A 22,928-nucleotide genomic window follows, 5' to 3' on the forward strand; every position below is an offset into this window, starting at 1 on the left:
GTGGGAAACTAGAATGCACACAAACATGAGGAAAGAGGAGCGTAGTGGGAAAAACAGGGATGACATAAGATGTGCTGGGTTAAATTGAAAGAGCAAAGGTAGAGGTGAACAAAAAGGCAACAGAAAAATCAAAGAAGAAAAAAAATAGAGGAAAAAGATGCTTCCTGTTAAATTTATGGGAGAGACAGGCCTTCTCCAGGAACAAAATCCTTTGCTAAAAGCGGGATTTTTGTAGAAGAAAAAAAAAAAATCAGTTCTTGGGGGGGGAGGTGTCACAGTGGCTAGGTATCTGTGCCTGCTAAATTCAGACAAAAATGATGAGAGACAACAGTATTTTCTACAGAAGGTAATAAGTTACTGAAAAATGAGGAAGGCAGGGAGAGAAACAGGCAGGAGTGAGAGAAGACCAGAAAACTGAAACTAGTAAGGTTAAGTTTATATGGTTCTGAATGTTTGTTCTAAGATAATGAACTAGATGGAGTAAAATAAAATAAAGCAATGATCCATTTTGGATCCTCCTGTTCAGGAACTGTGGGCCTGCCCGTCAGGGCTGGTCCCATACTCACTTGCTCCGTTAAAACAAAAAACCGTAGCAGTGGACAGCAGACCTTGACCTACCTGGCTGGCAAAGTCTAGGCACAAGGCAATACCAGGCACAGCCCGAGCCAGAGCTTTCCTCCTTAATTTATGAGGCTGAGGCAAGTCTCCGGAGGTGGCAGGAGTCTTGTCGGCTGTGACTGAATTGTCAGCCAGGAGTTGACCTCAGAGGCTCTAGTCTGCTTTTGCATGGCTTCTGTGGCAGCCTGAGGAACTCCCACTTACGCAGGTGGGGATAGAAAAATCTCCTTTTTAATATGGAGTTCTTCCCAGATTCCTGCAACGTAGGAGATGATAACTGCAAATGTAGCTAAAGGTGATGATAAGGAGAGAGAGAAGTAGCAGACAGATCCTTACAGTTAGATAAAAATTTTACTGCTACCGCCAACTGGTACAATGCTGGTTAAAAGAGAAGAGTGTGAGGTATACTGTGTATTCTGCATCGGAATTAGGAATTGTAGAATGCAAAGTATTCATCACTGTGTCTGCCTTCAGCTTCTTGAGCAAGGGAAGGGAGCGCAGGAAGTCAGAAGCCCATCAGAACTCACTTCAGGGCTTGGAAAGGACAGGAGGAGAGTGACTAAACAACAAATTAAGACACAACTCAAGTGGAAAAGAGCGAAATGGAACATACTTACGGAATGGAAAGCACATGTGCACAGGGGAAGCAGCCCTGCGGAAAGGATTTGGGAGCGGCAGTAACCAGGCACACCAGCGACAGGGCTGCTGCGGAAAGGCCGGACATCCCTGTGGGTACAGCCGGCGAGCACCTCTGACACCCGAGAGGCTCCATCAGCCGGCAGCGGCCACGGGTGCAGTCCCCCATGCAGCTCGGGGCACAGCACCTCAACGCAGCGTAGACAAAACGGATGCGGTCCAGAGGATCGGAACAGCCTTGCAAGGAAGTCATAGAAAGAGGAGGGAAAAAGCCCCAACTATGTAAAAAGTTGCTGTGAGGAAAGCTGACATCTGGTTTTCTTCCCGTCTATCAAGGTTAGCAGGATCTGCTGCTTTGCAGGATCTGCCTCTTTGCAGCAAGGGAGAATTGCATTAAAAGGGCAGCAGGCTGCCTGGGGCGTTTGGGGAAGCTCAGGCGTTGCAGGTTTTAGCGGCTGGGTTAGACGAGCGGCTCTCACGAATGGTCTGTGCACGCTTGAGCCTTGCTTAAAGCAGAGGGGATCAGGTGAAAGACCCCCTCCAGCCATGCCTCGCCGCTCCCTCTTTCAGTGCTGTTTGCCATCCCTGCAGTTCGCAGGCAGGTGGAGGAGGCAACGCATAGACTCTATAACTGAAAGTAGGGAATTTTTAACTTGCAGTAAGTCCACTGATAAAACCCAGCATCAACAGCATGTAATTCAAATACCAAGTTCATTTATAATAGAAATAATCTGCTTTTCAAATTGGTAAACCTGCTTATGATGTGGCGAAGCAAGCAATCTGGTGTTTCCAGTTCCCAGATTCCACATGGTCTGTCGCGTAATTTGTCCAGCCAAATCTGCATCTCAAATCTGCATCTTGGGTGTACAAGCAATTCACGCACGTATCTTGGCATCATGTCTACGCAGTTCCTTTTGAAAAAACGGCTTCTAATAACATAGTTTGCTTTATCTTACGGACTTGGGCGAGAAGTTGCTTCTCTTTTAGTACATTGCTTTAAAATAATGTTTTTCCAATTATATATTATTGGCAGGACAGAAAGCAACTTTCGTTAAACCTTCTACAATGCTGGCATATTTATGGGTTCAAAGATACATAGGAACTGAAATTCTAAAACACAAAATAATTTTGGAATTCAAATTTATGGAAAAAAATGAGGACTAAAACTACACCTTGCTTGCCATGGGCAGAGGCTTCTGTGTGTACGTTTCCTCTGAAACCTTACCTCCGCGCACCCCGTGTTCTCTCGAGTTGTTCATTATTTGTAAAACATCTTCCAACATTTGCAAAATGTTGTATGAAGCAGTGCCAAAAAAAGCTGCTAAATTTCAGGGTTGAAGTGCTGTCTTTTGCAACAAGCCGAGGTCTGTTTTGCAACAAGTCAATGTCTGTTTTGCAGACGTTTTTTAAAAAGAGCCCCAGAAAGTTTGCGCCAATGAAGGGGACTGCAGCCAGTGCGGGCTGCCGTCCCCGCTCACCCTCCGGTGGCTGATTGATTTCCTCAGCTCTGAACGTTGTTACAGAATGATCTCCAAAAGAACCCTGATACAGCAAGACTGGGTTTTTTTCTCCATAAGGCAAGACATGAGAGAAACAGTAGACTAATACTGCTTTAAGCTTCATACTCTTTTTACAAACCTCGTAGTTCAAGAACGCCATCGTTTGTAACTGGATTGAGGGTATAAATTTTAGAAAACTATTACTGTTTGCCTGACACATTTGTTGGATTGGGTGATGCCGCTATTTATTTTTATTCAGAGACCTAAGTCTGTGTGTCCCTATCAAACTGTGAGCTGATAATGACAATTTAATTTAGTTCATTCACATAAATCTTCAACAACATAACCACACTGAGAATCAGAAACCATTTTAAAATAATAAACAACAAGCAAGCACGTTCTCATCTTGAAAGTATAATTATTTTGAGTTAAAAAGATTTGAGACATTTATACATAGTAGCAGGTAAGGCTTTAACTGTGTGGTTTTCTTGATGAGAGAAAGTATCAAAAATATTTGGAAGAGCATCATTTGCATAACTTTCTTTCCCAGAATTCTCTTTTCTAGGGAGTTACATCTATTGACCAGCAGGGAACAGGATCACTGGTTGACTCAAGCCTGTAATCTTTCTTGTATTGCCTGAAACAAAGTCAAACCAAGAAAAATTTGTGATAAAATAACCAAAGGGCAGGCCCAGAATCGACCTTATGTTTGCAGATGGTACCAGGCGTTCAGAGGGACCGTGCGTGGGCAGAGCTGGCACCTCCGCGCTCCCAGAGCTGGAGGCAGCGGTGGTGGGGACGCACGGGGACAGCGAGCAGAAGCTGCACGCTCACAGCATTTCTTCCACATCACAGAAACTTGCTAAAAGCAATTAAAGTGTAGAAGTTGTTTCTCGTGGTAAACCCAGCTGAGGAAACACCCTCCCTCTATCCATGTAAACGAGGCAGCAGAACCTTACTTTATTTGGCATTTTTTATGCAAACCATAGCCCCAGGGTATGATTCCCCCCCTCCCCCGCCTTATGAAATAGGAGCCTTGAGCCCTGTAGCATCACTTAACAAGCAAAAAATTCAGGCTGTTAGGGAAAAATTCAAGCACAAGTTCCTATTATTTACACCAAAGAGGTGTATTCTTACGGACAAACACTCTCTTAGTTTAATTTCTTTTGATCTCTGGTATTAGCTGATAAAATACATCTCAAAGCATGGACACCACTCACCCTGATCCCATATCCGTTACCTGGTAACTTTGTGCTCAGACCCGGACACACTTAGGAGTCTTTCGTCAGCTTTCTGTTTGACGTTGGAATTACTCACAAATTGTGCTTTTGAATAAAATTGACCTAAGCAAGAGACACACAGATTATTTAAAACTACAAAACATCCGAGCGTTGCTATTCATTCAACCCCAATGGCAGCTGTAACACTAGGAATGCAGCCATCTGCCTCAGAAAGCAAGCAAGCAAACAAACAAAACAGACCACGTTTGGAAGCTCCTGTAATAAGTCAAGAAAATTCCCGTGTTTCAGCTGTGATCTCCTCTTATTCCTAATACTCCTCCACAGAGAGATTCAGCCTTACTCTGATGGGTTTTCACTTTTTTTGTTTGTTTGTTTGGTTTGTTTTTTTGTGGTTTACAGAATATGCAGCCTCTCCATTTTCAAAGTTTTTGAAACAAGTTCAACTTTAGTCCCATCAGGAGTTTTGGAGTTGAGACGTTCAGGACCAGCTGGCTTTCATTTTGGAATCCTGGTTGTTTACAACTTTATGTCCATTATTTATAGTCCATTATTTGACATCAAATGAATTTCTTGCATAAATTATGTCATTCCACAGCCCTGTTGAGGTTAAGCCCAACTATTTTAGTCTTATTTTACTGTTTTCTAAACCCATAATAGTCTCCTTAGGCTTGTACCGCCGGTGAGTGGAAAAGCATTATGTTACGGTTCAAGGGTAAGACCTCCCCTCTTCGCAGAGTAGGGTCTGGATTGCTGTGCAGTAAAAGGTGATGTTAGATGTCTGAAAAGAATAAATGAAATGAAAAGTCTCTCTAGAACGCCCTGAACTACCGCATTCCTGCTGCCTTGCCTACCCACTGATTTTCACGAGAGCTTGTCAGGACGCTGGGAAGTAAAATCTGAATAAGGGCTTACGATGTGGCTGGAAAAAAAAAACCAAACCCACTATATTCTCATTTCAGGAGCTTAGTCACAAGATCATCCCTCTTTGCTGCATACATCTGTAATGATACGTACCCAGAATTCCACTGACTTTGTCAGAAAAGTGGTCGGTATTCAAGAAATACAGCCCAAGGAAATCATCTGGAAGCTTTACAAAGGAAACTTTTACCGTGACTGTATCAGACAACGACGCTGTAACACTCCTTTCCTTTTCGACTGAGACTGTCAGCCTAGGAAGTAAATTATGACGTTATTTCCAAGAGGAATATGAAGAAAGAATATGTATTTAACTAGCTGGCATTAATTAATTTAATTTTTGCCTTCTGTCTCTTTGCATTTTTCATAATCTGTTGGCAGTTATTTTTAAGCTAGAAAATATTAGTATCATATCTTTTCTCTCTATGCTGCACAACAGATCTTTCCCATATCAGGTTACATGCAAATGCACCAACAGAGAAGAACTTTCTGCTGAAGAAAACACCTTATTATCCGTAAAGACAAGAAACGCTTGGACGGAAAAAAAAGAAAAGATTTTTTTTTTTGTTCTTTTAATGAGAAAAAAGGTAGACTAGACAAAATAATTCAATCTATTTTATGAACAAGTCAAATATTTTTTTCTTGGATATTTCACAAGTTTTTTCAGACTCTCCCTTTACACCATTAATTTTATTTTGACCCCAGGTGGGCTTGCAGAACACCAACACCCACTGTCATTTTTGTCCCTTGCGGATCAGGTTAGACAAGAACACGCCCACGTGCGCTGGAGTTGCAAAGGCTCGGGCGCTGGTTTGAAGCAGGAGGATCGTTCTGCTTGGCAGGCAACAAATTACAGAGGGGCATAAATCCAGCATGTCCTTGGCTCCGTTTGGATTACAAAAATAATTGAAAGCAGTTGGTTTAGGACTTCTGTTATTGTCTAGAACTGCCTGTAAGGGAGGGAGTGCTGTGTGTCCTGTCTGCCCTGGACCAACAGCAGATCCTCCCAGAGGTTTATTCCAGCAATGCAAAAAAGCTGGTGGAACCAGCTAATTCAGCTCTTGTGGTAGTGAGGGCTCCTGCTCTAATTAGTCCGACAAATGAAGTCTACGTTTAAAGTACCCTTTCTCCAACATTGGGCATTTAGTTACAGACAACTATTCAAACACTTTATGCCTTCCCATAAAAAATGTCAGCTGCCCAGATGAGAGTTATTGCTAAAACTGCAGAGAACGAAAACTTCAGCCTGTGTGGAGCCAACTGATGTACAGAAGAGACAGTAAATGTCAAAGCCAACACTTCGCAGTACTTGCTCTGTGGCTGGAGGAACACAAAGTGCCTGGTTGCAGCCAGCACAGTGGTGGCACAGGGTCCTTTTCTTTGGAAGATAAACGTTCTGCCTCTGACATCGAAGCAGAAAGCAGGCTGGTGGTGCAGTTGTTTTGATTCTTACACAGGCATGGAGAATTAAAAATCAAATTTTTGTTCTCCTTATTTGAAATGGGGGATTGTGAAGGTACCCTGCTTCCACTCACGTTGAGTGACTCACTGGATAGGGACATTTGGAAGCACTTACCTGAAGCAAATGTGAAAGTGGAGGCCTGGATGTAAAAAAATCTGACTCGCATTTTCAAGTTTGGGAAAGGAAGGGGCAACATTTCTTACCCCTGGGCAGTGGAGGTGGCTGACTCCGTCCACGGCAGCTGAATGCTTTTGTTATTGTGGCTTAGGAGGATCTCATCCGTGGAGACGTGGATTAGTGCAGGGGGATTCACATAGGTGATTTCAAACTGCACAAAGTGATTTATTCTGTCCCCAAGCTTCCCCATCACAGTGAGTCCTTTAATAACATTGACACAAATTTGTCAAGAGAGCATGCTTATAAGGTATGAGTGATCTTAATAAAACTGCTTCAGCTTTGTTGCCAAAGCAACTTAAGGGTCTCAAATCTAGTTTGGGGAGGCACGGCACCCCTGGATTTCAGATCCACATGCCCCCAAGGCTGCAGTGGTGTCACCGGAGTCTGTTTATCCCCATGTTGCCACCTGCTCTCACAGAGGTGGCTCTGCTCCACAATCAGAGCAGCTGAGAGCCGGCACCTGGGGCCACGGCTCCTCTGAGTACGGGACCACAGAAAAACTGCAGCACGTTAAGAGCGTGCATCTTTCCGTTAGCATGTAGGGACCATGGTGTTTAAGGTCTCTGCATCCTCAGAAGCCCCCAAGGGCTGGGCAGGGGAGAAGCCTCAAGGCCATGGATGTGACACCAGGAGGAGAAGGAGGTGACCCACAACCAGACCTGTGAGGAGTGCCCTCAGCTGTTGCACTGTGGAAGTTCATATTGCCTAATAGAAAGGAAAAAGTAACCACAGCCTCTTTGGTCCCTGCAGGGCAGCAGGTATGATATGGCCCTTCACGAAAAGGGGTTATTCCCAAAGACACCAACTGCTCTTATAGAGCAAAGTGACTCTCCTTGTCCTTGGTATCAGGGGTAATCTGGCTCACTCACCTTGCTCCGGATCTGATAGCAGGTGGACAGAGGGCTGTGCTTTTCCATCAGTATTTAAACAGATTATTTCATTTTGTTTGGGTAATTGCAAGAGAAGCTGTGGATATTCGTTGGCTGAAAAGCCAGAAGAACAACGTTAGCATGGAAAGAAAAATCTAGCCTGTGCCCTTTGGATAGACACAGCAAAATAACTTTATCAATTTATAGCTAAAATATTAGTAATAGCTTTTATAGAATAGAATGTTTAAAACCAACACAGTTGTAATTATTGAAAAGCACACCCAGACACAGCATCTTGATACAAATGAAAACAACAGATTTTGAGATTTTATTAAGGACAGTGAGCCCTTAAAAAAGCTGAGGCTGAAGATCTGTTGTACTACACTTCTGTTGGTGGTTACATCCTCGAGCCAGAAAGGCTTTCTCATGGGATACTGGGATATTTTTCACTTATGTGGAAAGAACCAGCCAAGGTTTGCAAGAAGAGGTAAAGGGTTTTCATAGAGTTGGTGCAGTCAGAAAAAGCATTATCGTATGAAAAACCGTATAATACAGTTATATTAATTATTCAAATGGGACTAGTATATGTATTACTTACCAAGAGGTTGTGCTCTCATTTTGTCTCTTACCCTGGCAACTGAAATACTTAAAATTAGTAGGAAGAGTTTAATGAAACATTTTTCTCTAAGTTGGCTAATTAACCAGGAAGAACACTGTGACAGAAGCCTTTTTGGCGAAGCTCTTCACTGACCTCTACAGAGAACTTTGCTTAAAACAAGATGTCCCAATGGGGAAAAAAACCGACAACATCCAGTGCCTATTCCTCTTAGGATCGACCGTGCCACTGGGGCATGCTCAGCCTGAGCTGCGGGAGGATTTAGAGCTGCATCTTCAACAGCTGCTACGCAGCACTGAACCCAGCACGCCCACCCCAGCTCCTCTCACACGCAACTGTGAATAACTACCTACTGACAGCAGCTTCTTCTTGCTGCCAGATTGGGACTCAGAGCGCCATCGACCTGAAATAAAAGGTTTTTCCAATGTTTTGTTCGTTTGGGGTTGTGCCTTGCATCTCCTTCCCCACCCTTGAAAACAGGGAATCCCTCCCGCTCGTTGCCCACTGACTTTTTTGGATACAGCCATGAGTGCACGTGTGCAGATCTTACGCAGGCAGCAGCCAGTGCCTTCCCTGCTCTGCGCTATGGGAGCTCGTGGTGATGCTGAGCTCTGTCCCTGCAGCACCCCGGCATTTCCTCCTTGCAGGACAGGCATTGGCATCGTGCAGATGGCTGTGCCCCACATTGGCTTCACACGGCAAACCCCAGGACTAGTAAATTTTTTTTGTTTTTACACCCATTTCTTTCAGCTTACTAATATATGTTTTTCCAGATCTTTCACATTTATTTTCAGGAGGTATAACAATTTTTTAGTTCTGAAAAGGGACCAGACTGTTTTCAAAAGTTTATAGTTCATTATAAAATATCTGTGGACTGAAATAGATATAATAAAAACTAAATTGTTTATCAAGTGGGCACCCACAATCAAAATGTATTTATTGATGTATTTATTTAATGTTGCTATGAAACTACATATTAAATGAACTTTATAAAATTATTCTGAATAAAAACAAAGGAGGAGCACTTACCAGGAGGTACTCCACTCCTCAGTCTATAAGCATCTGGAGAAAGAAAAGAGAGTATCTGTATTTTATTCATGATCATATTACATACCTTATGGGAGTGTTTCAAACATCAGATCTGTAATTCTCCAGCTGCATCTGTCTTTCTTTCCCAAAGTAAGCTAATCTGCAGTATTTAAGTCCACAGACCATGAGTACTGATCCCTGGAAAATATTTCCAGCCAAAGAATGGAAATAGACAAAAACTACTAAGAACTTTGTGAGGAAGGGATTTGCAAAAAGGGATTTGATTATCTGCTAAACACCTGGGGCCTCACCCACCTTGTGCATGGGGATGAGGAGGGGCAGTTGGTGGTGCCGGTGCAGCAGAGTTGCCCGTCCCCGGTGCCAGGGCGGGTGCTTCTGGTGGAAGGGGGCACCCGGCACGGGAGGCTCTGCAAAAAGGGACTGGCTCCATGCGGAGCTACAGCACCAGCACGGGCTCACAACATGGTCCCTCTGGAGTGCTGCAGCCCCAGACAAGAGCTGTTACTGGCAGTTAAAAATCAGATGAGCTCAACATGAGAAATTGCAACACCCCCCAAGAGAGCACGTCAAAACCTCCCTTGGCCCCAGTAGCCCAGCATCCTGTTTGCCCCTCCTTCTCCACAGCCGCTCCAGCCGTACTGGTCTGTCATGACAGAGAGCAACGGTGCTCAGCGATACTCTGGCAGGCACCAACCCCGGATCCAGTGAGAACATCCCTGGGCCCTCAAGCAGCCGTGCCTGCCAGACCATCGCACTGACCTAGGGCTTGGCACCTGCTACGGAAACAAGTCGTGCTGCAGAGGTGGCCCCAAACTCTTCTCTTGCAGCCAAAGGGAGCTTTGAGGGAAGGGCAGTGCCAAGCCCCACGTGCCCCCTAAGCAGGGCAGAATGGTCACTGGGCTGTGCTTCTGGTCAGGGAGTTTTCTGCTGTTAAACTCCCCAGCGCCACTTTGAAACAGGTAACCTTCAGGGAAAGGGGAAGCATTACAATTCCCTCAATACATTTCTGTGAAAGAACTAGAGCAAAACCAGGGCTCTTCACCTGTAAAAGCATTGCTATTATGATGTATTATCATAGCTGAAATTATCAGACTAATAATGCTGGAAGTTTCAAATTAATATTCAAACAGATCTATTATTTCCAGAAAGAAAGAAAAAAATACCTAAATCATCCTCAGAAGCCAGTGGAAAATATCTTGAGCTTAATTTTCTGAGAGATGCTTCACATATGGTAGGAAGAAGCAGAAAACATCATTAGTACCATTCACTTGAAGAACTACTTCTCCTCATGAGTAAAGACAATTTTGGCCTTTGAGACTTTCTGAATGGAAGATTTTCTCCCTTTGACCATGTTGTCCACCCAACCCTTGCCCAGACCTTGGCAGTCATTGCTTATGTTTTGTTTCACATGTTTTTCCAAATCTCAGATACTCCCCTCTATCGAACAACTACCATGAGCTCTCTTTTTTTTTTTTTTTTCATTAGAGACTATTATGGAAATATGTTACTGGGACAGAAGAAAACATTTACCTCCTACTGGAAAACTGCTGGGCTTCTCATTATCTAACAAAAGGAAGAGAGACAGATTAGTGTCATACAGTCAACGCTGAATGACTTTACCCACATGCAAACCAGAAAACTGGGACAGGTGGGTGTTGGGCTTCAGGTGATAAGCTTTTTTTGTGTTAAAGGATAGGTAGACAAGACCACATGCAAGACTCCTGGCGATGGCACGCTTTCCTCCCCTGCATTCATTTTTCCACTTCAATGCTGCAAAGAAAAGTGCAGAATTTCCTTTGCAGTGGCAGGAATGCTGAGCAACAACTGTTAAATTACCTTTAGTTAATAGTTAAACAAATTATTTTCCATTTCAATAGTAGTGCCCATTTCACCGCTTCATCTGCTAAAGAAATCCTGTATGGTTTATTTTGAAAGGAAGCTAATCCCTGAACTCCTGCCTCTGATGTGGCATATTGCCATGTCACGTCACTATAAAATGAACCTATACTGAAGGTCAACAACAAATCATCAATAACAGCATATTTCAGGGGGGGCTGTTCAATGCCCCATTTACCAGCTTCAGTGGGTTTGTTCGCCAGCTCCATCTGCTCCTGGCCAGCGGGTTTGGTGACCACCATGGAAGTGAGGGGCGTAACGAAGCTGTACTGCAGAGACAGCTCTAAGGCTTGGGCCTCCAGGGTTTTCTGGTCCTCTTCTTGTGCTGAAATACTAAAGTCTGTGTTAATGATGAATAAATAACTTCCAGAGACTATGAGCAGGTCATCTTCAGATTCCTTTTCATATTAGCTGTGTCTTAACAGATATTTTTTATTATTGAAGGGTGAGTAGTCTTATTGGGATAACTCAGCTGTTCATGTGCTTGAAATTGTGGAGATGCTTAATTGTTTGCAACACTGGAGTCTATATACGGTTCAAATACATAAAAATAATAGGTACATGATCTATGAAATGTCTTTCGGACATACTTATTGTTCTCTTTATTAGCTATTGCCATTTACTTATCTACAGTATTTCTGGATGTGTAATAACAGCTCAACACAATCCACGCAATTAAAATCTATTTCATAGTAATGTCAAGAAGAATATTTTATATTATGTTTTCATATGTGTGTATATATATATGTATGTAGTGATACAGCGCTATCGTAAACTGAAAGGCACCTCATGTTCCTCATACAGTAATGTAGTATTCTTCCAGTATACTACATTCTTAATACTATCTGCAGAAATATTTCTGTTACTTTGTGTTTTCCCATCATATAATTCGTGAATAAGGAATTTGTGTTTTAAGAAGTTTGAAATTTGTAATATGAAACATTAAAATAGCTTACGATTTTTCCAGAAGCTGTTGAATGGTTAAGTAAGCCCACAGTCTCTCTATGAAGTTTCCAAAGATGTAACTTTGATTTTGAAATACTTGCTCCTTCTCTTTGACATTTGCTTCTTCTTTAAGAGTCAAGTCACTACCATGCTGAAGTGGGAGAAAACTGACCATGAAAAGAACAGTTCCAGACTTCTTTTACAGTCACATTATTAGGCTTAAAATAACATCTTTCAGTACCAAAGTGCCCTTTTGTCCCTCAAAAACTTTTCAGCAAGCTGTTTTCCCATTGGAATATGCAACCCCAAGCCACCAAAGCATGTATTTTGGATATATATTTCTGGATTTGAAACAATGTTGAAAAAAAGGAGAGGTAATTGAAGGAGGTTTTTGAAACAATGTTAAAAAAAAGGAGGTAAACGAAATTGTTCTATTTCAACATTTTTGAGATTAATAATTCAGATATCCTTCTTCATTCTAAAACCACAAACTAGTTTCCTAAAACTGCTTGATAGGCCAAAATATTATGGTTTTAAAAGGATTTAAATTGTCGTTTGCTTATTTGTGGATATACTTCAAGGTTTTCGTTTTGCAGCAGATTCAGGAGGGGAAAATTGTCTGAATTCTAAAATATTTTCCTAAAATGGGAAAACAGCTGAATGCCCAAATGTAGAGAACACGCATTGCACAGAAAAGATTCCTTGAAGTCTCTTATTGCACCATAAGACAGCAGGGAGATAATGTTTTTCATAGTTAGTAAACCAAACACTTACTGACTGAGCTTTAATTTCTACTGGCAAAAGATCAAGCTCATTGCTAATTTTTCCAGATACTATAATTTCAGATCCTTCAAAAAACAGCTTGAAATTGTTTTTTGTTAATCCCTCAACGGCATTTTCTGGATACTGCATTTCAATTCTCATTAATATTGGGGTGGCCACCTCTTGATAAAAGCCCTGAAGAGAAGCAGAGAGAGAGAGCACAAATGACTGCAAAATTATGCACAGCAATATGTTGAATGTCTAAAACCCCTTAAAAAGAAGGGAGCAAAGTTTTTTGTTTCAACAGAGATGGGCGGCAGCGGCTTGTGTAAGACTGCTGCAAACCTTGAAAAAAACGAGTGTTTCTTCCCAAGGTTCAGCACACCTTCTCCAGCCAGGCTGGCAATGCCATATAAACTGTATTTCCCATGGCAATTCAAGTAACCAAGCAACATCCCCATTATCACCACCCCCCCTGGTTAGTTGTTTTGCTTTAACCACTTTTCACATCTGTTTTATTTTAACTTGACTAATTCTGAGCATTAATCTTTCTTCTTTGCTGGACTGGGGCTGGTATTAGGCAAATCCAGCCAAAACAGGCAGAAGTGGATTCCCAAAAAAGGGAGTGTCCCAAAAGTTAACAACCCTCTCCAGACGGGCAGGAAAGACCCAGGCTGGTGATACTGCAGAGCTAGTTTGCCTGGAGGTGCCTCAAACTACCCACTGATATTTAGGGAAACCATAACAAACAGCTCCCAGTGGTAGTACTTCAAGCGGTTTGAAATCAGACCCAAGAACCAAAGTTTTTCCCCTATCATCTCCACTGGACAGTTTGTCTTTTTTGCAGCAGTACAGAAATGTTTGAATTTCCAGGTTTGTCCAAATGACCAGCTGATTTGAAGATGTCAACTTTGAGCCATGGTTAGTGCACAAACCCTCAGATACCCCAAAACTGCCTTCCTCCCTCCCCAAAATTAAGAGATCGACTCAAACCCAACTTTTAATCTCAGAAAAATCTGTGGGTTTGCTGCTAAGACTAGACATAAGCCGTAGCTGATAGATGGCTTTTCTGGCACATTCCTTAGTCCTGACCTGGAGCTGCAAGGATGCATCAGCGTTTTCATATATACGACGTGCTATTCCCCCGTTGCTTAGGGCCATTTTCTCCAGGAACTTATAACTGACATCAAACCCAAAGCCAAGGCAGAAAAGAGCGTATTTCCCGTTGACCGCTTTCTGAATGTTTTCTTGAATTACTTGCACATTACTCTCACCTGTAATTGAAACAAAAACATACCCTTGTTTGTTGTTTGTTTGTTTGTTTAAATACAAAAAGACAGCAGCAGATTCAATGGAAAATTCTGCCTGAAGTCTTTTAAAAATAATTCAGAATATAATATTAAAAATAAATGGGACAGAATTGCATTAATTGGATTGGAGATGAAAGGACCACTCTGCATTTGGAGTGCCAGAACCCGATTCTCCCCCTTAATGACTTTTACTAACTTCTACTCATATGACAACGACTAAGTGCAAAACATTTTACATGATTATAGGGCCAGAGGAGGTTTTTAGGACAAAAGGGACACACACTACGAGTTAACAGCACAAGGGATGGAAACACTTGATAAAGCACTGGGAAGACAAGTACCATCCATAAAAATTATGTGCGTGAATTCAGAGGAGAATGGATTGGTTAACGGTGTAATTCAGACAAAATGCAAATTAACTCAGCCGTGCTTCTCTCCCAGCCCCTTTGCGTGACAAAGGGAAAAGATTTTCACACCATGTTCTTATCCCATTTGAAGAGCCACTGATGGGCCTGGATGAAGAGCTTCTCTATCAGCATTTCCAGGCAGGAAGCACCACCGCCCGTAGCAATATCATGGGAGCAGCTCAGATTTTCCCCTTTCAGCCTGCTTTGCCAAGGAAGGCAGTGTATGCAATAACGCTGCCTGTATTCGCCTGGCACTCCACCCTGGCCTGATTTCTAGCCAACTTGTGGATGTGCAGTGTGCTTGGGGATATTTGAGACTCACTGTGGCTGTGCTGAGCAGGCAGCACCGTGAGCTGACTTTTATTAAAATGACCAAACAAATAAACCAACCCCAAAGCAGTACGGATCACACAATCTGAAAGGCAGACTGATCTTATTAGAGGGCTTACAGCTGAATTAATATTGCTGGCCTCAGAGAGATGCTGGTGCCACACAAAACTTAGACAAACTCCTGTTCAGAACAAGCGATGTTTGTGCCATTGCATTGGGAGTTACTGTTTATTTAACCCAGTATTTCTATCTCAACCCTCTGGTTTGTGCTATCACGGCTGATCACTAGTTAAGAGCTGTACATTGAAAAGAAAACAAAATAAGAGGCAACTTAAAATATCTCAAGTTTGGGGCAAGGAGGGTGAAGAAATATAAAGCAATACCTCTCAAATGGGACCATACATAATACATGCAAAATGTCCATGTTTCAGCTCTAAGTATTTTACTTTCACATTTCAGCTGTGCCTGGAGTATCGCCAACAATTCCCTTGAGTTTATAAACTGGGAAGCCAATGGTATTTAGCAAAACAGTTCCCAGCTAAAGGATGCATAGTCATGGGCAGGCAGGCTCTGCCATCGCTTCTTACAGCCCTTGCCAGAGCCCTCTCAGTCATCCTCTCTCTGACACAGAGCCAGCGATAGCCCAGCCTGCTTATACCACAGCTCTGCTGAAACACAGACTATGTCTATCAACGTCTGGGATGGAAGCATAAAAGATAAAAAAATCAAAGAGAGAGAGGACTGAGGCTATTATTTACTCACCAGAAGTGGGCTGGCCGTCTGTCAGCAAAATAATCATGGAGACGCTCCGTTCTGGCAGCCTCTCGGCTTTATCCAGCACGCTCACGGCAGTCAGCAGGGCACGATTGATATCTGTGCCTATAATGAGAAAGCAGGCATCACTCACCCAAAAAGAATAACCATCTGAAGAAATCGGTACACTTCATCTGCAGAGACCCTGCAGAGTGGTTCAAAGTTTTCTGCAGGAAGTAATTCTTCAGAGAGATGAGGATTTAGGGGTTTAGCCTACTGGGCTTAATTACGGTGTACTATATTGCAGTGGCAATGCTGGAGTATTCTTTTGGGAGCATTTTCCACACATATGTCATGGGAGATACAAACATGTCTAGAGCCATTAAAAAGTGCTTAAATAAACACACTGTCGTCTGTTAACCTACATTTAAGAAATGTCTCCTAGCTTTATTTGAGAAGTCAAAGAAAAGAGCTGGGCACAGGTGGGCTTTATTGGTGTTAGCACCTGGGATAAGAAAACCTATGTTAACACTAACAGCATAACATTAACAGGAGATATGGCCTTTTAGATGAACTTAAAGCTAAATAATAAAACAAAGCGCACTGAGTGATGCAGCAATTGAAATGCTTCGTGCCTATTTGGACTATTTGGTTTCTGTAGTGTGGCTTACACAGGAGTTTAACTTTGGATGCATTTTATTTTACAAGGGGACCCTTGATAGTAAAAAAAAAAAAAAAAAAAATCAGCAAATTGCTGTCAAATGTTGAGTGAACTGCCATTTTCCTGTAGAAAAAAAATGTACTATTGGGAAACCTTCCAGCCATCTCTGTTATAAAAGTCTGAAACAAAACTTTGTGGCTTGTATGGTTCATAGATGTGGCGTAACCATCTTTCTATATATCCATATCATAATGCAGTCACCAATCCGTCCACTCCCATAACCAGCATCTCTATCCCACTCATCACTCAAGCTTTTAAAACTTACTTGCTTTCTGAGCACTGATGGTAGTTCTGTGGCAGTATATGACTAATAAAAATAATATTTTTTCTAAGCAATATACTATATTGGGTGCATATTTGTGGTTACAAGCATCTAGGTGGTGCCTCGTACCTCCACTAGCAGAAAGAGTTTGCACGAATCCTGCGGCACTCGCCACATTCTCTGCAGTGGCTTGCAGCGAAGAGCTCTTCCACTCCGCCACTTTGCTGCTAAAGGTGATAAAGCCGAAATGATCTTCTGGGCGGAGGTCTTGCAAAATCTTCAACAGGGCCTCCCTTGTCTGTTCCAAGGAGAAAACAATCACTTTGAATATTTCTACTGTCCTGCCGGAACTGGGATTGGAATTTCAGTGTAATAAGGGGGTTTCTTTACAGCACTATTCAAGATGCAGCCCAATGCCCTTATTTAGTCCTGATGGCATTTTTCAAGTTGAGACCACCAGAAATGGCCAATTCACTTAACTTACAGACTCAAAAAAACCACCTATGTGGGCTGTAGAGGACTTGTCTGCTCTCTAGCAAAGCTACATACACAGTCATCATTGAAGGTAAAACAGAAGAATTAATTCTTTGGACTTCATTTAAAAAAAAAAAATAGAAGCCAAATATTCTGCAAAGACAGAGACAGAAAAAGTGCTCTCTGCCTTAACGTTTGATACCTGTGAGAATAGCCATATCAGAAAAGTGTTGTTCTTAAATCTGTGCGTATGTATTTTCAAGCATTTCTATGTGTCTTAAAATTTTGCTGTGTACAAAACCAGCACGTGTTTCACAAGTGAAATTCACAGTCATTTCCTGGAAAGGCTGGTGTGTGTGACTGACGCAAGCAGAGGTCAGTACTCTGAAGTTACCTGTTCAATTTTTCTGCCTGCCATGGAGCCACTTCGATCTATAACGAAGATTACGTTTTTGGGAAACACTGGCATTTCACGGGGTGCAAAGTAATGCACAAAATACCCATTGACAATCTGAAATACAGAATGTGAAATCATGTATAAAATTGCATTTAAATAAATAAATATTGCATCTTAATGTTCTGGCATAGCAAGAAGGAGGATGCATGCTCAGCATTCTGTTCTTCTAGATAAGCCCAAATCAAAGAACTATTAAAATGTATTTCCTAGCTGGAAGAGAGACTATCTGTAGAGAACAAATTACAAGAGAACAGTGTGTGTGTGTGTGTATAAATAAATATAAATAATATATATATAATATGCCTCAGTGCCATATATATATGGTATATATGACATATCTGTACTATTACTGTATATTATGTTACCTCTTTATTATCACCTACAAGGACATCTCGGCTCATTGACTGTGACTGCCATCTTTTAGCACATCCATGCATACTTCATTAGTGAAGTGGTATGGAAAATCATGTACTTTGTTCCCTAGGATATGCATTGGTCCATAAATATTTTTAAGTTCCTGCTCTCCTTAGTTATGCCTCAGTTGTCACAAAAAAATAAAAGAAAACAAAGCAGTCATTTTAATAGTTATATAAATCACATTCCGCTAAACTTCATTTACAAGAAGCCACAAATGCACCTTAGATCAGCCAAAATAATAATGAAAAAAAGAATGTAAAGAGACATCTATAAAGCGGCAGTATAGATTTGGTATTGAAATAAAATTTGAAAGATTGATTTTTTTCACATGGATGATCCATTCTTGCAATGTGTCTGGTGTCTCTGGGGATTTCCTGAACATCACCATCAGTTCCTGCTGACCCTGGAGTAATGGAAATGGCTTTTCCTGTCACTCTTGGTGTTTCAAAGTAAATGTTGCTGTTTTGCTGATTGCACTTCACATTCAGACATATCTATGATCTGAAACCATTTTTATTTCTATTTCTATTTTTACCTGTATATCACCTGCAGTGGCACCTCTTTTAACATCATAACGCACAACAAAATCACCGTTGAGGAGGGTTTCATCAAGTTCAGGATTTATCTTCTGTTGATCTACAGTTGGCTTAAATAAAATATGAGCCTGCAAAGCAATCAGAAGAAAAGATTTAAAGCAACATAACTTAAACTGCCACTGGCAGTAACGTCTGGCAGCTGCTGCTTTACCTTGGTTTCGTTCTGCACTTTCGTGAGCGCCTCAGTTAACTCATTTGTCATGAACGTGCTGTCTGTCTCCAAGAAGCTTATGCCTTGGGGCTCGAAGATGTGCACATCAATCTGACAGTGGAGAAGTCGTCAGCATTAGCATCTCGGAGGAAACAGCCATGCCTGAAAAACACCGCGGTGCTCCCTGTCCAGCCCTCACCAGGGCAGCTCACCTGGAAGTGCTTAACAAGCTGCTTCGGTCGGACCTTAATCAGCAGCTCGAACTTCCCCAGCTGCCGCTTCAACAGCTCCTCGTAGGTCAGCTCAAAAGTAACTTTGCTGGCAGCTGCAATGCTGACAGACACGTGAAACTGCTCCAGTTTTCTGCCTGTGATTCTGGGGGTGGGGGGAGAACAGAGATTTACCTCCTGTGGGGAAGATTTGCTTGTGGTGGCCAAAGTTTATGAATTGTGCTAAATAATGGCCAAAGGGCCACATGGAATAAGTAAAAAAAGAGTAGCAGTAAATCTTATTCATCATAGAGAAGATTTTTTACATTGCAGGCAGTATTATATACATCACATATATTACATTATTGTGCCACAGGTGCTGCATATGCAAGCTGAGAAATGGAGCAGAAACCTCTGCATCCCTCAGACTGGGATCAAGCAGAACTGGGACTGAATACATGGGAAGCACAGAGTAAATATACCCCGAAAGCATGATTTCTGCTCAAGTGCGAAGGTCCTCTGCGCTTGCGGGGAAGCAGACTCAATGACTGAGCATCATCCTAGTCCAGCAAGGTGCTCCTGTGTTACAGCAAGTCCCAGGGCAACACTAAACAGTGACACCTCCCACTGAAGCCCATTACAGGCCCAGATATAAATCATATATATATGTGAATATATATATATACACACACGCACACCCCGTCCCTCCCAACAAGAACTCAAGGCTGCTTTTCATGTTTTTGTCCTGCTGAGAGGTAGCTGGCTCCAGGGTTTAACCTGCCCCCAGCCAAACAAGAAGCTGAGGAAGAGCATTGGAGCAGCCTTACTCACGACAGCAACGTACTTGACGAGGCCGGCACTCTGCCCGTGCGAGATCGCAGTGTCATATTCCTTTTGAGCAGAAGCTTTCTCCTTTATTATTCCCGGGTATACTTTACCGTCAATGGACCTGTTTGATTTCCATAAAAAGTAATTAATATTAGAAGGGAAGCACTGGGAACAGAAACAAGAGGAATGCTGCACTTTGTGGCCCTCAGGACATGAGCAGGGAACACTGTTTGTCTCTCACTTCCCTCCCTGTCCAGGAGGATGCCAGGAGCCGCCACCACCACAACACAGTCCTCCTCCGTGCAGGGTCTCAGGGAGGCTGGAGCAGGAGAAACACCACGGCCACTGCACCACGCACCACAAATGTGCCTTTGTCATCCACCCTGTAGAGCAGGCAGCCTCGCCCTGGCCCTGGGCACCTTCTTTCTATTTGGCTGCCTACTACTTTGCCCCACAGAGCATTTTCTGCAGGACCCTCCAGAGCTCAGCTTTTTGTGCTTTTTGCTCAGCACCTCCTGAGAAGAAAGATGAACCCCCCCTCCCCAGCCCCCAGAGCTGCCTCCTTCACACCACAGGTAGGGACTGGTCCTACATGGAGAAGTTAGTGATGAAGGCTGTCTTGGGTAACTCCACTTCAAAGGTCGCCTCTCTGGACTCATTAGCTCGGTTGACAATTTTGCTGGTGATGACGGTGTGAGCAAATCGTGATGTGACCTTACAGTCCACATGGAGGCTGTAGATTTCAATAGCATGCTGGAAAAAAAATAAACAGGCTGAAACAGAAACACTCAGTTTTTGCCCCTAAGCAGCCCTTACCTGGGTAATGTTATTGGAAAAGTTTGATGAAGAAATGAACTGTTAGAAGGTCTGGCCAGAACTGGGGAGGGGGGATTGTTCAGGACCAGACTGGCCATCTTCTTATTCACATCTCTGCAGCTGCAACCACAGCCCCATGCAAAATCTGCAGCTACATCTGAGTATTGTCCTTCCACAGAAGGCTTCTGTCAAGCCTTTTTCTGTGGTCTTCTTTCCTTGGGGTACTCTGAAGCAGCTGCTTTGTCACCCCAATACATTGCCTAAGACTAACCTCAGAAAAATCAGATGCCTCTTTAAGTGCTCGACCTCGAAGCAGACCTGCTAGCTTTTTGCGCGACTATTTATTTGCTCTCCCAGCTGTTGACTTTGCTGCATGGTTTTCAGCTCGGTGCCTTGTGTCACATACAATGTTTAGCAGGTTTGAAACCTTGCCTGGGCCTCCAGCCCCTCACTGGTTGCACAAGCGGGGATGCCCTTTGAGCACTTGTGTTTCTCCTGGTCTGGTGCTTCCAGGGCCCCCAACACTTGAGGGAGGAGGGCACCATCCTGGAGCTGCCCGGGGAACACCCAGCAGGGTGGCCAGACTGGGAATTGCCTGGAGCACCTGCCTCTGTAAACACCTTCCTTTTGAATTTGGGATGTCTGTTTTAAAGGCCTACCTGTGTTTCAGCAGTGACACTAAGAAGGGTTGATCTGGACATCACCAGCCTCACAATAGTCCAACAGTTTATAACATAACAAAAGCTCAGCACCAAAGCAGATCATCACACTTCTATTTTTACTTTTCCAGCCTCACAAATCTTTTGAATGGCTAATTGATCTTTAGTTATTTTGATAATCCATCTCCTGTACTTTGCTCACCAATTAATAGCATCCAGTGGCCTCTTCTTGGTTAGGCCACTGGCTGAAATTCAAAAGTTTAATCAAGCTAAACATGGCCATTCAATACAAAGCTGTGAGCACAGCTTTGTGCTCAGGCATCAGGGCAGGAGGTGCCACAGCCAACACCATGTGAGTAACGAATGGCTGTTTCTTTTTCTACTATATGCCAGAGCGTGCTCCATCTCCTGATGCCTACTGACAAGCCAAGACAATGGGATAAAACCCAAAAATATTCATCAAAAGAACAATTTCCTGATCCTGGCAGTTTGGGTGCCTCTCCCTGCCCATGCCTCCCTGCTGCCCACCCCCAGCTGGAGCCCGCCCTGCCCAGGCTGGGGCTGTCTCTCCAAGGAGTGTATCTTCCCAAAGGCTTTCCGAGTATCACCACGCGCCTCTGCTCATGTTTGCTGCCCTGCCGTGCTCAAACCTGCCCATGGCACATTCGGAGGGGAGGTTTTGCCATGACTGAGGAGCCCTGAGCCCCGAGTCATGGCTCACTGGGGCAGCGCAGGCACGTGGTGGCCATCACTGCGCATGGAGCATCCTTCCAGCCCAGGAGGAGCTTGCCCCATGCAAAACTTACCCTGTGCAAAATCCACCCCACCACCATGTGCCAAGGGGATGCTGCGGGGATGAGGGGACGGGGACCTGCATCCCCTGTGCTTGTCCAAACCCAGCAGCATTTTAGGCTGTGACCAGCACAAATGAGCATGCAGCGGGGTGCAGCATGGTGAGGGGCATCGCTGTGCCCTTAGTGAAGGAGGCAGGAGAGGACCAGCCTTGCGTGTGTACCCGAAAGCAGTGGGGAGCGACTTGCAGCTGCTCCTGAAGGCACCACAGGCCCATACACCACATCCACGGCTTCTTGCAGAGCCCCCGGCTACCGCTGCAGCAGTCACAAGACCTGTCCCTGCCTCCCAGAAACCCACCTGCATTTTGGTTGCATTTTACACTTTTCTGAACAGGAAGGTTTCTGACAGAAATAAAAACCTTCCAACATATGGCTTCCTCCATTTCTCTGATATTTTTACAATAGGACCATGATAAAAAAGTTTGCTCCTCCAGGCGGTACAAATAACTGTCTACTCCCCACTTTTCCATTCCGTATAAATTATTAAATGCCTGTCAGAAACCTCCTGGCACTGCAACAGTCCTCGTTTGGCCCTTCTGTAACAGCACTGTGTCGAGATCCAAACCTCATCCGGTGGCTGAGGGAGACCCATTGATTCCTCAAATTTGATATTTTACATCCCTGGGGAAGAGCCTGATCAGACACATTTGCAAATGCTCTCCTGCCACATTTATACTATAACAGGCCAAACAACCAACCAAAAAGGCCTTAAAAGGACCCAAAGCTCTGACATCATGAAACAATAGACCTGAGGCTCCACAGGTGGTGGTTACCAGAGGAGTTACCTGCGTTGCCTGGCCAGCTACCGTGATACCACCGGATCACCAAATGAGCAAACAAGACATTGTTAAAAAAAAAAATAATAGAGCAAATACCTTTTGAGCAATAGTTTCTGCTAATACTACGAGTGAGGAAAAGACCATCAATGCGAGCAATGTTCTCTCCTCCATTTTGGAAAGACAAGATTTTCAAATGAAAACTCCGTTTATCTTAATCAG

At 43.3% G+C, this 22,928-nt stretch overlaps 1 protein-coding gene across 3 annotated transcripts; it reads right to left on the reverse strand.

Moving 5' to 3' along the window:
- Positions 1 to 842: 842 nt before the first annotated feature.
- LOC104008744 (inter-alpha-trypsin inhibitor heavy chain 4) lies at positions 843 to 22,888 on the reverse strand. Of its 3 annotated transcripts, none has more exons than XM_087744557.1 (23): positions 22,806 to 22,888; positions 20,194 to 20,354; positions 19,618 to 19,722; positions 18,777 to 18,939; positions 18,565 to 18,675; positions 18,353 to 18,481; positions 17,338 to 17,454; positions 16,599 to 16,767; positions 15,496 to 15,612; positions 13,779 to 13,960; positions 12,699 to 12,881; positions 11,936 to 12,075; positions 11,158 to 11,312; positions 10,614 to 10,646; positions 10,247 to 10,303; positions 9,063 to 9,095; positions 8,383 to 8,436; positions 8,016 to 8,054; positions 7,418 to 7,531; positions 6,575 to 6,749; positions 5,009 to 5,163; positions 3,994 to 4,096; positions 843 to 874 (listed from the first exon to the last, which is right to left on the reverse strand). In XM_087744557.1, exons 1-23 carry the CDS (start codon positions 22,878 to 22,880, stop codon positions 850 to 852), a joined length of 2,595 nt encoding a protein of 864 aa, XP_087600683.1. In that variant the 5' UTR covers positions 22,881 to 22,888; the 3' UTR covers positions 843 to 849. The 3 variants fall into 3 exon arrangements, with proteins under 3 accessions (XP_087600683.1, XP_087600682.1, XP_087600685.1); XM_087744556.1 differs by lacking the exon at positions 843 to 874 and adding an exon at positions 3,153 to 3,390; XM_087744559.1 differs by lacking the exons at positions 843 to 874; positions 8,383 to 8,436 and adding an exon at positions 3,153 to 3,390.
- Positions 22,889 to 22,928: the final 40 nt, after the last annotated feature.

The sequence above is a fragment of the Nipponia nippon genome, unplaced genomic scaffold (genome assembly GCF_047370975.1).
Source record: "Nipponia nippon isolate SJK-2023a ecotype South Korea unplaced genomic scaffold, ASM4737097v1 scaffold_9, whole genome shotgun sequence".
NCBI lineage: Eukaryota > Metazoa > Chordata > Aves > Pelecaniformes > Threskiornithidae > Nipponia > Nipponia nippon.